General features: G+C 40.2%; 1 protein-coding gene across 1 annotated transcript in view; it reads right to left on the bottom strand.

Moving 5' to 3' along the window:
- EEFSEC (eukaryotic elongation factor, selenocysteine-tRNA specific) overlaps positions 1-8,961 on the bottom strand; it is a 119,900-nt gene extending 110,939 nt beyond the window's left edge. Inside the window, exon 1 of the mRNA XM_051788918.1 lies at positions 8,591-8,961. Within this exon, the coding sequence (XP_051644878.1) occupies positions 8,591-8,861 (271 nt within the window). The 5' untranslated portion in view covers positions 8,862-8,961. The remainder of the gene's footprint in view (positions 1-8,590) is intronic.
- Between the last annotated feature and the right edge of the window lie 4,385 nt (positions 8,962-13,346).

Genomic DNA, 13,346 nt, shown 5'->3' with positions numbered 1-13,346 from the left:
CAGGTAATCATGACCTCTCTTTTTACAGCATAAATGCATAATTTCCGCACCACTCTTTGATGAAGGGACCACAGACTTAAAAAGAGGAAACAATTACAGTCATTAGAATTTCACCCAAGCATGAGATTTAATCTCAGGCCATGGTCTTGCCAATGGCTGTGGGGGTCTCAATGGAGACAAAATTGCTCTGTGGGAGAAAAAAATGCCTTGATGATGACATTAGTCAGTAAGAGAGACCGAGCTTTGTCTTCCATCCAACAGCATGGTCAAATACAAGGAAACCATTTTCCCTCCTCCTCTTCTTGATTCTAAAAAAAAAAACCAACAAAAAAAACAAAAAAAAACCCACCAAAAAAAACCCCAGCTACAATTTTGTTTCTCTCTCTGAAATGCAGTTTTTGTATGCTTTGGAAAATTTTCTTCCCAAAAGCAACACTGCTGGAAGGGTAGTCTTTAATATTAGAAAAGTAGATTTAAGCATGGATAAGCATCTATGACAAAAGACATTTCCCACGCCTATCCTTGTTAATATAATTGGACAGTTCTATCAACAATTCTCAAACACTTCTACAGCTTGTCTTAACCCAACATGTTCTCAAAGATCATTTCAAATTCTACATACACAGGAATCACAACTAAAAGATGCTCACCTTCTCTACAATGCACTTAACAGAAATAAGACAGGTGAAACTTGGCTGAAACAAACTGAGGCAAAGTTTGACAACGCAAAAGAGCTCCTGAGATCCAGGAGTACCAGCTCCTCTCATATGCCAATCATATGTTGCATCCCAACTAAGACACAAAATAAAGGAAAACTTTAGCACAGAAGATAAGAAAGTGCTACAGGTAATTGTACTAAAGTCAGTATTCCAGTACTGCAGAAAAGGCAGATCTGCAGTGGACAAAACTGTCTTCATGATCCTTCTAAAGTCTGAAGTAAAAGAAAAAGGAGTCTCTCAACAAAACTGTAAGCCCAAATGTATCATCTCTTCTCTGGAACTTGCAGTGAGGGACCTGGATTCTTACCCAGATCAACTTCTATAAGCCTCAAGTCAAATGTCGATTTTTATTCCCCCTTATCATCGTTTACCTCCACAATGCTTTTGAATACAATTTATTCATTTTTATTTAAGTTACCTTTGCTATTCCATTTCCTTTCGCTATTCACCAACTCATTCTGCTGTTACATTAAACATACATACATATATATATAAACACACATGGGTATTTGTTTGTCTTCTCACAACCACTCCTAGTGCTGGTAATTTCAATCTAATGTAGAATTAATCAGTTTAAGTCTGAAACAGAGATTGTAATTCAATTTGGAAGTCAACACTAACCATTTCATGCTCACTTGAAGAGATCAGATAGACTGCACAAGAACATTTTGGTAAAATAACTGATAAGGAGATGGGAAATAAGAATTATTGGTATTTACTTAGCCTGTAACATTTTTTGGAAGCAAACAGTTTAAAGGAAGCACTTCAGAATAGCTATTTAATCTGAATTTTACAGATAGCACAGAGAATATATTCTCACAGAATGCACAGGGTCTCTGCAATCACAGCTATCGTGCGAGCTGTTCAAGTCTTTCTTCCCTGAAACTCTCACCCAATTTTGCTCTGTTATGAGTTGTGACCCAAAGAACACAATGTGTTCAAGAATCCGTCTGGAAATTACAACCACAGAATATCTGCCCTTGCTCTTCAGCTTGCCAGGCCAACCTTAGGGTTCCCAGACAGAAAACAACTCACTGCCACACAGAGAACCAACTTTTTATTCCACTTAACAGACTTCAGCACTGACAGTGCAGGGGTTTGGTTTGCTCACTTAGCTAGAAGATCTGTTGCACAACTGCTTTACAATTATAACCTAAATTTTTCCATCTGCATTTGGTTTTCCTAGAGGTTTTTACAGTACTTTACAGTAGTCATCTAAGAACCTACATTATTATTTCTAGTACAAAAAAAAAAAAACCAAACACACTGAGAAATATATTAAGGAAGCTCAGTTCATGGCTCTATCAAGCTAAACTAGCTATTAAAAATGGGTTTATACATAAGCAATGTATCATTGAGCTTATATCTAGCATCTACTAATTGAAGACAACTTTTAAATCAGGATGCAGAAAAAATACAGTAGATCCTTATAAGTCCAGTTTGTCAATTAGCAGACCACTGAATTGCTAAACTGGACTATTTAGCAAGCAAACATATCCATCATCAGTAAAAATGCTACTTTGAAAAATGGGCTTTAAATTCTTTTTGACAAGGGTAATTTCAACTATAAATAGGGTTCATATTTTATAGTAAGCTATTCTAAATTTTATGCTGTTATTTATATGACTTCACTACATTAGCTAATATTTTAAAACATCTAAAAATTGATTAAGCTTTTAATTGATTGATTAAGCTTTCCCACTCTTCCAAACAGTTTAAAAAATAATTTCCAGTAAGGAAAAACATAAAGCAAAAGTGAAATGAAAGGGCATGCAGTTACTTGATGAATGCTTGCACACAGTACAATGGAACAAAGAAATTCTGTTTTTAAATCAATAGGAAAAATGATCAAACAGACTTAAACAGCACCATGACAGTGCTTGGTTATTATGTTTTCTTGAGAAGCTGTCATGTTTTTGTGTCAAATAACCAAGTGTGAATTAGCACAATTTTGTTGTATACAAGCAAACACAAACACAACCACTCAGAAGCTTTGCAGAAAACCTGTCCTAGCAAGGGATAATTTAACATTGAAACAAGGTTCAATAAAGCCACTCCTAGTTAAAAATCTACACTTAAGATTAAAATTCAATTATAAATCAGGTCTTCTGAACAAAAAAATACACAACTTTTTTTAAAATTGAACACAGAAAACAGTACATTTCTGACAGGATTCTAACAAGAGGCCGAAGAGAATGTGATTATTCACTATAACTTTTGATATCAGGAGACAATGGCTCTCCTGCTCCTTGTAAACTTTTCAATCCATAAAAGGAACAGAAGCCTCATCCTACTTGGCTCTCTTATATTAGAGTTGATGTACAGTTTAGAAACTTGTTGAACGTGTGTAGCTTTAATAGGCAAGTCAGCTTCAAGTCAAAATAGCAGAAAAGAACATAGAACATAAATAGTAGCAGCCAAGTAGACCAGTCCCACTGTCACATCACTCAAAAACACACAGATGAGGAGCAATGCATAACACATGGAAAGCTAAATCCATTACAGTTATGGTACAGATGCAGACAAAAATTCCATGAGACCAATGCTCTAAAGTACCCTGGTACACACACACTCCAAGTTTCATTCTACCCAACCTCACTCAACAAACCCTGATATCACACACAAGTGGTTCAGTATAGATTTCATATAACTGGCTTTCTTTTGCCCAGTTATTACACAACACGGGGAAATGGGGAATTAAATAAAAGAACTGTGTACACTAAATTTCATGGTTCCCACATCAAGGCAGTTGTTTTGTCTCACCTGTGTTACCTGCATCTCATGTCATGTGTAAGACAACACCCCATAAGTTTTTATTGCTTAAGGTATAAAAAGCACTATCCCAATTATAGATGAAAAAGCCTAACCTTCCTTGAAACACAGAGGATGTTTTCTTTAAGAACGAGAAAATTAAGCCACAGTTGTGTTCCAAATCTTCTGCTTAATTCTGTTTCGATTCACAGTAAGGTCACTCCACCCACGCTGACCTGTTACCCCGAGTACTTATCACTAAGATCCTACATTGTAAGCAAACACTGCCCTCTTGTGCACTGCAACATCCAGGAGACAAAGTTCCGCTTCGGGAGCTGGGGAGAGGGGCATTCCAGACCAACAAAATTTTTATACCGATTGATTTTTCTTCGGGCACAGTTCCTTAATTAAAAAAAATTTAAAATTTTAAAATTAATTTTAAAATATCAATAAAAATACCCTTTTGTCAGGCAAGTATCTGGCACCAGCCAAAATTGAGCTGAATTAAGAGACACTTTTTCAATTTCAAGAGAAGTGTTTTCATTTGCAGAAATAAAGTTTATTTGCATTTTTAATACAAAGTAATATCAGCAATTTACAAGCACCATCAACCTGAAGAGTCCAATAGCATTTAGAAAACATTCACACTAGTGTTAATTGAACTCTCTTGGCCCAAGAGTACTTCCACGACATCAACCACTACAACAGGGCTCATGAATATGAATTACACTACACAAAAATTGTATTTTAATTTTTTTTTCCACCGGAACAAGGTTCATTATTATGTTATTCTCATTTCAAGCTGATAGCCAAAGTTCTCAAGACTCTCCAATGACTTCTCTCTGATCAGAACGGTATCCACTAAACAACACAAGGCACTCTTTCCTCCACAGAAGAGATTTTCCTTCATTCAGAGCAAGTCATCCATATATACATCTACAACTATAAAACCCTACTTGCTCACTCACCTAGAATGAAAAAAACCATTAACTGTCACATCTTCACAAAGGTCTCAACAAACAAAAGCTCACATCAACAGAAGTGTGTTTTCATTGCAGTAATGTAAAGGTAACCCCGAGTTTACAAATCCTCTTAAAAGCTTACAACAAACTCAGTAAAACAACTAATCTGTGATAAAAGGTGGGAGTTTTTTGTGATATGTTAATCTTACAAATAATCTGCATCTGACAGAATTTGAATGCTGGTAGCAAGACCACATTTCCCTTGATCTCCCAAGCCTGTTTTCATTGTACTCATTTGCATCAGCAAGACATGCTTTTGCTATGCTCATTTCCCCCTCCCCAAGCTCTTGTGCAAGTTCAAAAGTCTTGGTCCCTCCAATGTATCAGGTATGAATTAATACCCTTCCTCAGCAGAACACAGCAGCAAAGTAGAAACAGACACTTGCAAGGCAGTTTTCTTTGAAAGGAACTGCAGGGACAAATGGTGACAATGAAGCCCTAGTTATAAAGTAAAAAGGTCAAAGGTTCAGACAGGCATAAGGATTACAAAACTACAAGTTCGTCAGAATTCCCCACACCCCAAGTTTAGACAACCAGGGTCAAGCAGTAGCTTTCCAATTAAAACCCTATAAGGATACTCTGTCCTTTGAACTTCATGGGGAGAAGAAAAAAAAAGACAATTTTCTGTTTCAGAATTTCTTTTGAGGACCCATCTCAAAATCAAACAGATAAAGGGCATCTGACAACAGCTCACCTAAAACAAACATTGCGATATCCCTTGGCTGCCTGTGTGGGGGAAGCTGGGATGAGGTAATCATGTTCTTCTGTATTAGTGTGCTGACCCTTTGTAGGGCATGAAATTAACCATCAGCAAGTAAAAAATCTGCTACTGGTTAAACTACTTTGCTACGCAAAGTGGTCTTAAAATGAAATATGGGGATTGAATTTCTTCTGGCAGATTAACTTGTATAACCTCTCTGCAGGCATCCCTTCCTGCTGAACTCATTTCAGAAACCATTCCAGACCGTACTGGATGCACAGGTCTGCAACAAACAAATATAAAAGCAACTCTTATTTTACTTGGATGACATTAGCATCAGCTTTGTGGAAGATCAGGAGCTGAACTTCAACAAAAGAACAGAAGCTTTAAAAACCCCATAGCACTGTGACAGAAACTACCCCACCTCAGTGTGAAATTTTACCAAAAATACCACCCTAAATATCTACAGCAACAGAAGAAAAATAACAGTATTGCATCTTGCAGTCATTCCTTCAGTGCAGCAAGTGAGTGTAAGGCTGACGTGGGTTCTTCTTACTCCTCATGACAAGCTAAGAATTGACCCTTAAAATTAGTTATTGAGGTTTGTTTTCTCTGCTTAGCAAGTCACAAATGCCTATAAATGCTATATTTGTTGCACTGCTTGAGACAAGAGCCTCCTAAAGCACAAGAAATGTCTGAAATTATTTTACATAAAGAGGTTTTTTTTAAATAAAGAGTTCCGTTCTTGTTTAAGACAAAAAGAAATACAAAACAGTTCAAGCCATACAGCTACCAACAACAGCTTAATACCCTCCTGCCACAGACACACAAGAGCCTGATGCTGAAGAATAAAAACCAGCGTGGTGAAAGGCATGATGTAGTACATCAAGTGACTATTATTTATTCCATTCCAACCTTGACTATCACCTAAAAAAAAACAAAAAAAAACCCAAAAAACAAAAAACCATAAACTTTTGATTTAACATTTGATATGTTTTGTTTTCAAGGACAAGTTTTGCAAGAAAAATGTAGCCACACAGAATGAAATACGACTTCCATTTTCCATTCCATTCGGTTACTACTCAAATATTCTGCATTCATTGAATCCTAAGGTATTGTGTATATCTTGTGAGTGACTGTGACAAGTATTTACAAGGTCGAGCACTGCCTGGCATAGCATGAACCCTCATATCCAGCTCCCTTGCCCACAGCCATCCTGTGTTTAGTTTTCCTGTAGATTAATACACATATACAGCTACCACAGGACTTGATACCATAAAAGCAGTATTTTAAACAGGTATGAGAAACCCGAGAGGCAGAATAAACACAGGAAGATAAAGTACTTTGCACTCAAGTTTTATTTTAAAACCACGTATAGAGAAAATGTGTAATAACAGGGAAATCACAGATTCCATCAAAAAGAAAAAAGTAGCAGCATTCCTACTCGGAATGTTGCAGACAAAATGTTTGGAACAGTGAACCCTTAACGTTCAACAACAAGGAGGTAGATCAAAATAATCTAAATTTTTCAAGTGTCATTTCTGAAGTGGTGAAAAAGTTGGCAATATTGAAATACTCAAACACCAAAGAATGCATCCTGTTACACAAGATATGCTATACTTCAGTTTGAGTTTCACCAAAACACGCTAAACCTGTAAGCACCTAAGTAGTTCCACAGGCACAGATCAGGTTTTATTATCATCATGGTCTCACCCTCCAAACCTGGTGGGGGAAAAAAAAAGGGGAGGGGGCATACACCATCAAGATACATGTTATCAAGCAGAAAATTGAACTTTTTTAACCCTTTTAACTACTAACACTGCATTTTCCCTACAACCCTTTCTTAATACACAGAATTGCAGTAAGTCATATTAGCAAATGTTTTAACTAATATACGTAATATGGTATAATTGTGCTTATGTGCCTGAACTGACGCCTGTAAAGAACCGTTTCTGCTGGGAAGAAAATTTCATCATGCCCTCTATTCTAGTCCACATCTTTGCTTCTCCCTGCATGGCCTATCAATAAGGAAATCTGAATAACTTATTCAGCCAATGTGGAGAGCTGTGACTAAATACTTTGAAGATGTTCATAAAAACAAAAGGAAGCAACAAGACGTTTGTGTATTAAACAATCACCCCAAAAAAGTATTAAAGGTATATTTTAAAAAAATGGTTAAAGCAGTTTTCTAAGTTTTCCCATGTCCTCTTCATGAGAAAGTTTACACCCCTCAGATTAGTTGCTTCTGGCAGAAAGGAATGTCTGACTACAAGTCACTCTTGAGTACATCCAAGAAACGTTTGCCAAAGTAAACTTTGCTCTTGAGAAGCTAATCAGGTGCTTACAATTACTGAAGAACGATAGTGGGTTGTCAAGTACCAGAGACTGACTAAAAGACCACAAGTTTCTGTTATTTAGCACCCGGCCACTCCTCCCCTGCAGCTCCGGAGCACGTGAATGGCACTGGACGGCGGTGAAACAGACATGGAAGTAAATATTTACCCCCGAAGCAGTGTAAACAACACGATACAGTTACTACTACCGCAGCTTAGAAATAACACATCTGCTCAAAAGGGGATTAAATTTGTTCATCACGAGAAGTAACTCGGTCTTAACCTTAGTCTAGCCAAGAACACATTCTATTGCAAATCTACCACATAGCTGACACTAAAGAGAGACTGGCAGAGGAAACGCATAAGAACTGAATCTACTGATTGACCTCTGTAGTTGCAGTTTAACAACCTGCGACTGCTTTAAACAGCCTGCAGCTGCAACTCCATCACATCCTTAATCGAGCACCAACCACTTCTTAGCTCTTTTGAGAAGAGATGGAGGGGGGAGATAGAACAAGGTGAACTAATTCAGAATAAATTCTACCACAAACCAGATTAACCTTCCAATATAATCTACAAAGACTAAAATGAAAAGATACCAAAATCCACAAAATTATTTCTAAGCATAAGATTATCATGTGAGAACTCCCTGGTCTCTCCAAGACAAGTTCAGCACGGGGATGTCCCGTGCACAGCTCTCAACCCAGGCAACAGCAAACTCTGACAGCTTTAACAAGTGACAAAATAGAACTCAACAGGACTGTAATATGCCATTAATAAGGTCTCCATACACAATAAAGAAAACTTTTTACCCAAGTAAGTAAGGAACCTGAGCAGGCCTGACTGTTCAAAGCACACCCCAGGAACTCTAATTCGCAAACCCCTTTCCTGTGAGCGCTGGCACTTTATCTGAGGGGCAACTATGAAGAAGCGTCACAGAGTCCCAGCGCCCGTGCAGAACCCGGCACCGCACCCCCGCCTGCCCCCGGGGAGCCCCCGCCTCGCACCAGCCGAGCTCCCACCGCGGACCCCGCCGGGCGGGCCGGCCCCCCGCGCCCCCCTTACCGCCGATGATGGTGCGGATGAGGGAGGCGTGCCCGGGGCAGTCGACCAGCGTGAACTGCAGCTCGCCGGGCCCCGGGCCGAGCTGCGGCGGCAGCGCGGTGCGCAGGCAGGAGAAGCCCAGGTCCAGCGTGATGCCCCGCGCGCGGCTCTGCGGCGCCCGGTCGAAGGCGGCGGTGGAGCCGGTGGTGCTGAGCGCCCGCGCCAGCGCCGTCTTGCCGCTGTCGATGTGCCCCAGCACCCCCACGTTCACGTTCAGGGGACGGGCGGCCATGGCGGAGCTGCGCCCGCACGGTCCGTCCCCACAGCGCCCCTGCGGCAACGCGGCGCCCGCCGCCGCCGTTCCGGCCCGGGCGGAGGGTGACCCAGAGGGGCGAAGGTTGGGCAAATCCAGCGCTACCGCGGGGACGGAAACCGCGGGGATGGAAACCACCGGCCACGGCATGCGGCACCGCTCCAGCCTCCCCGGCCCGCACCCCGCCCCTGCCGGGCGCCCTCTCCCAGCAGAGGCAATTTAAGCAGGTGGCGGTGATGGCCACACACCCAACAGCTGTGCCCTTCCACAGGTGTGTGCCCGGCCCCATGGCAGCAGGAGGGGGCGACAGCCCTGGGAGAGCGTCTCTGTCACCAGCCCTGCCCTGGGGCATCCGTGCCTGGCTCTCCTCTCGCCCACGCTGATTAGTGGCTGTAGGGCTGCTCAGCTCAGCCCGTGCTCGCTGTTACATCACACCCTTCATTCTGCCCCCCTGGACACCCCATCGTGGTGCTGCTGGAATTACGGCGGCCCAAGTTTGCTTTCGAAGTCGCGTGGACGTTGCAAACCCGCGTGAAACAGCAGGTCACGTTGGGATCATTTTGCTCTCCTTACGTTTAATAAATTCTAGCCTTACATAAGTCGCTTTCGTGTAAAAGTATATTTATGTTGGGCAAGATGCTACCTAAAAATCACACCTTTAATGGATTAAGAAACATCAAGATTATTCACAGCTCTCCTGCAAACTAAGAATAACCACCCAAACAAAAACCAGCAGGTAGATGAGCATTGGAGAGGCCTGAGAGCAGCTCAGAGGCTAAGCACGTGGGACCAAATGCATTACAGGATAAAGCTTAACACGTGTGCTCAGCATTTCAATAGTGACTACTAAGTGGCCCAAAGTACCACTTGGAATCACAACAGCTGTTTACAAGCCAAGAAGCCAATACCGTGTTATGGACTTCCCACAGGTGTCGAAGCAGACTACACCTGCATTGTATTCTACATTTTATTTTCTTCGAGAGCAGCGCTGTTGCTTTTCTGCTCACCCTATGCAGTAATACATATTGCTAATGGTATTAGCATTCACATCTGAATAACTAATGAATGAGCCAGAAGTGTAAAATGACTTGCCTAAGGCTATTGTCAATATCATGGATTTAGTTTTTAGGCTTTGACTCCAAACTCCAGGCTTTTTTTCCTTACAAAGAAAGCTGCTCTATATAACAACACTTCCAATATGAAGAGTTTGGTTTAAAGCTGGATACAAATTATTCCTCCACAAACACATGGAAGACAAGCTGACAGAATCAATGACTCAGTGAAAAGGGGCAGGGGGGAATAGTTTTCCTTCCTAGTACTCAATGCTATTTGAGAGACAACTGTGTCCCTAAAGGAAAGACATGAACTCACGAGGAATACTGCAATGCACTGAGCTAGCCTGGCTAATCGGCTTCTGGAGTAGAATAGTTCAGCTTGATGGGAGCTCTGTCTTGGGAGCCAAATTAAGCATAATGTCACTTTTCAGACCAAGTTCCCAGGCTTTGAATAGTTTCCTGTTAAATCATAAGGCTCATATACACTTCATCGTGCTGAACGTCTCAACGTGTTATATTGATACGTACTTCCAAAGGGAAGGAAAAGTTTACATCAATTCCCATAGTTATAATCCACAAAGATATCCCTGTATCATATTACCTACCATTTACTCCTTTTTTTTAGCATTGTTAGATGAGTTCAGAAGAGGTGGGAAAAAGTCTGATTCCTAACCAGAGGAGGCATTATCCAGAAGTCCTCCCAAAACATCTGAAATAACTGCCATTTTCAACAAGCTTTGACAAAGTAGAGAGGCCTAAAAGTTTCTACAACTCTTGAGAAAACTGGTAATGAGGTCGAGGAGGTCCCATTTCAATGACTCACAGTGCAAGAGGCTACAGCCAGATCAGGTGTGGTCTGTTTTGGTCTGCCAACTTAGCAATGAAACAAAGCGCTGCATTTTGCTCAGACAGTATTTAATGGGGTGCTGGATAGAACTCCTGGGATGAAAACAGATAATTCTCTCTGTTAAGGACATCAAAATAAGAATGATAAAAACCCATAAGAAAATGTATTTAATTCCACTGCTCACATTAAAATAGTGGCACTTCTTTTACTTGTGAGTGACGTCCAAGAAGGAGAGCTGTCAGGTAGAAAAGTGTTTTCTTCCTTTAGACACAGAAGAGATTTGCAACTCTCTAGATAGAGGAGCCTGTTGTTCTTGGGTAAAGGGAAGGAAAAATGCCCAAGTGTACAGCTTTGTTGTTACCACTCAGATAGCTCTGTCTCCAGGATTTTAGAGTTCTGGTTTTGCCATGTATCACTTCAGGAAATATCAGAGTGCACACTGTATCTGTGAAATGAATAACTTACATCACCAATATCAAGGAGGAGAAATCTGATAAAGAGAGACATAAGCACTTTTATTCAGCATTTAGAGAGGTCCATTCTGTGAGCTTACAAAGTTTTAGAATTAGTTACAAATTTGGAAAGGAATTAGGTAAGATTCATCACTCCTATTGCTTTGAAGAGTAGCAAAAAAATCAGCTTTTTTGTGAGAAACAAAATGGAACATACCCCTCACCCCCTCATCACTTCTCCCACACACCCACACACAGAGGTCTTGATATTACTAAGATGGAGAAGGGAACCTGGCAAAAATGAAAGAATCCCAAATTCTCCAGATTTTTCTATGTCTTCCATGAAGTTGTAGCATTTAGATGTATTCCTTATTTTCCCCTTAATACATCATTCCTCTTTCCACTCGTTCTCTCCTATACTGAATTTCTTCCTTAAAAAGTGTTCATTTTAATGGCTAAAGTTTATGGACTCATGGGAGAAAGGGCAGGAAGTCAGACTTTTGGGATAGGGTAAAAATGTAAAGGTCATTCACACACTCACACACACGTACTCTCTCTCACTCCAAAAATAATACACTATTTGACAGTTTCAGGATTCAGCATGTCCCATTGAAATTTGAAAGCTTATGTGAAACTAGGCCACGTCCTGTAACCTCAAACATTTAGTCTAGGAAAACAGCTCTCAAGTCTCCAGCTCCCACATCGGGTATCGCATGACGTCTGTGCCAAATAGGAGACCTCGAACCAGGGGGCAAAAGAAACGTTGGTAAAATGAGTTGATTAAACCTGGGGAATAACAGTTCAGACTCTTAGTGACAGGTATTATTTTTTCTGGTTAGCTAGCTAGTGAATATTAAATTATACTCAAGGCATCTATAACATGAGCTGGGCAGAAATAGTCGCACAACCCACTTGTGTTCCACCTGGTGGCATGGACAAAGGAGAAAGAAGAGTCATGCTTTGCAAAGAAATTATTTTATCCTCCCCTTCTATTATGTTAACTATTAAAAAATCACAAAAATCATGTAAAAATTGAGGCTCAATATTTCCTCATACTGATGCACCACAACACGTGAGACACCAATTATAAAAGATCGTTTATGCCACTGAAGTTCAGTTCTGAACTGTCCAGTAGTTCCACTTGTGCTCTGCTCTTTCTGGGGAATAAACAATTAATCCTGTGTGGTCTAAAGGATTACTGTTTATTTTTCCTCACCCAAATGTCCTCTTTTGCCCCTCTTTAACTGCAATTTCAGGACAATGCTCAAAGAACATATGGAATGAGTAAAACAGTGAATACAATGAGCGACACCAAACCTGGCACAGCTTATGGATGATTGCAAATTAATTAATGTTAATTAATTAATACTCATGTGAGCAAATAAGAGGGAGAAACCAGCCTCACATCTATATGCAAACAATTCTTCACTGATTCTTTTTTATATTGAAGTATCCTCTTCTACTATAAACCCAAATCCAAATAACTTTAATAACATTTTCTGCAGGTCAATACTAAAATTGTACCTTCATTGTGGCAGCAGATTTTATTTACTGAACAGTAATGGTCACTACCAGACAGATGTTTTAGGCTCTAAATTCTGCTTTTGAGATGTCATATTGCTGTAGACAAACAATTAGCACTCTGTTTGTTACCCACTTTTATCAGGAAAAATCTCTAATTGAATTAGTATTTCTAAAGTTCAAGAACCTGAAGTAGCATATCTGATTTTTACAGACATGGAATATTTATCTCCTTCCTCTAAATTACATTGAAGATTAACAGCAATTCTTGATTCCTGCCGTCTACATTCCTATATATTGAATTTCACAAAAACATAAATAAACAAGTACTATTAAATAGACTTTGAAATGCCATAATCTCAAAAATAGGTCTAGCTGCAACATCAGACAGGATAACATGGACCACATGGAAAGGTTTCAGTCTAAGTTAACAAACTATTATGTATTTCACCCATTGCTAGCCCTTTTGAAAAGGAGGGCCATAGCTAGTCTGGACCCCTTGATAACAACATCACTGCCTTCAGAGCTCTTACCAGACTTGCTAATTATTCTTCCAGGACTGGCAGAAACTTGAACTCTGACCAGACTT

The sequence above is a fragment of the Manacus candei genome, unplaced genomic scaffold, assembly GCF_025592945.1.
Source record: "Manacus candei isolate 608988 ecotype Guabito, Panama unplaced genomic scaffold, ASM2559294v1 h1tg000025l, whole genome shotgun sequence".
In the NCBI taxonomy this organism is placed as follows: Eukaryota; Metazoa; Chordata; class Aves; order Passeriformes; family Pipridae; genus Manacus; species Manacus candei.
This window is presented reverse-complemented; position numbering and strand designations above follow the sequence as displayed.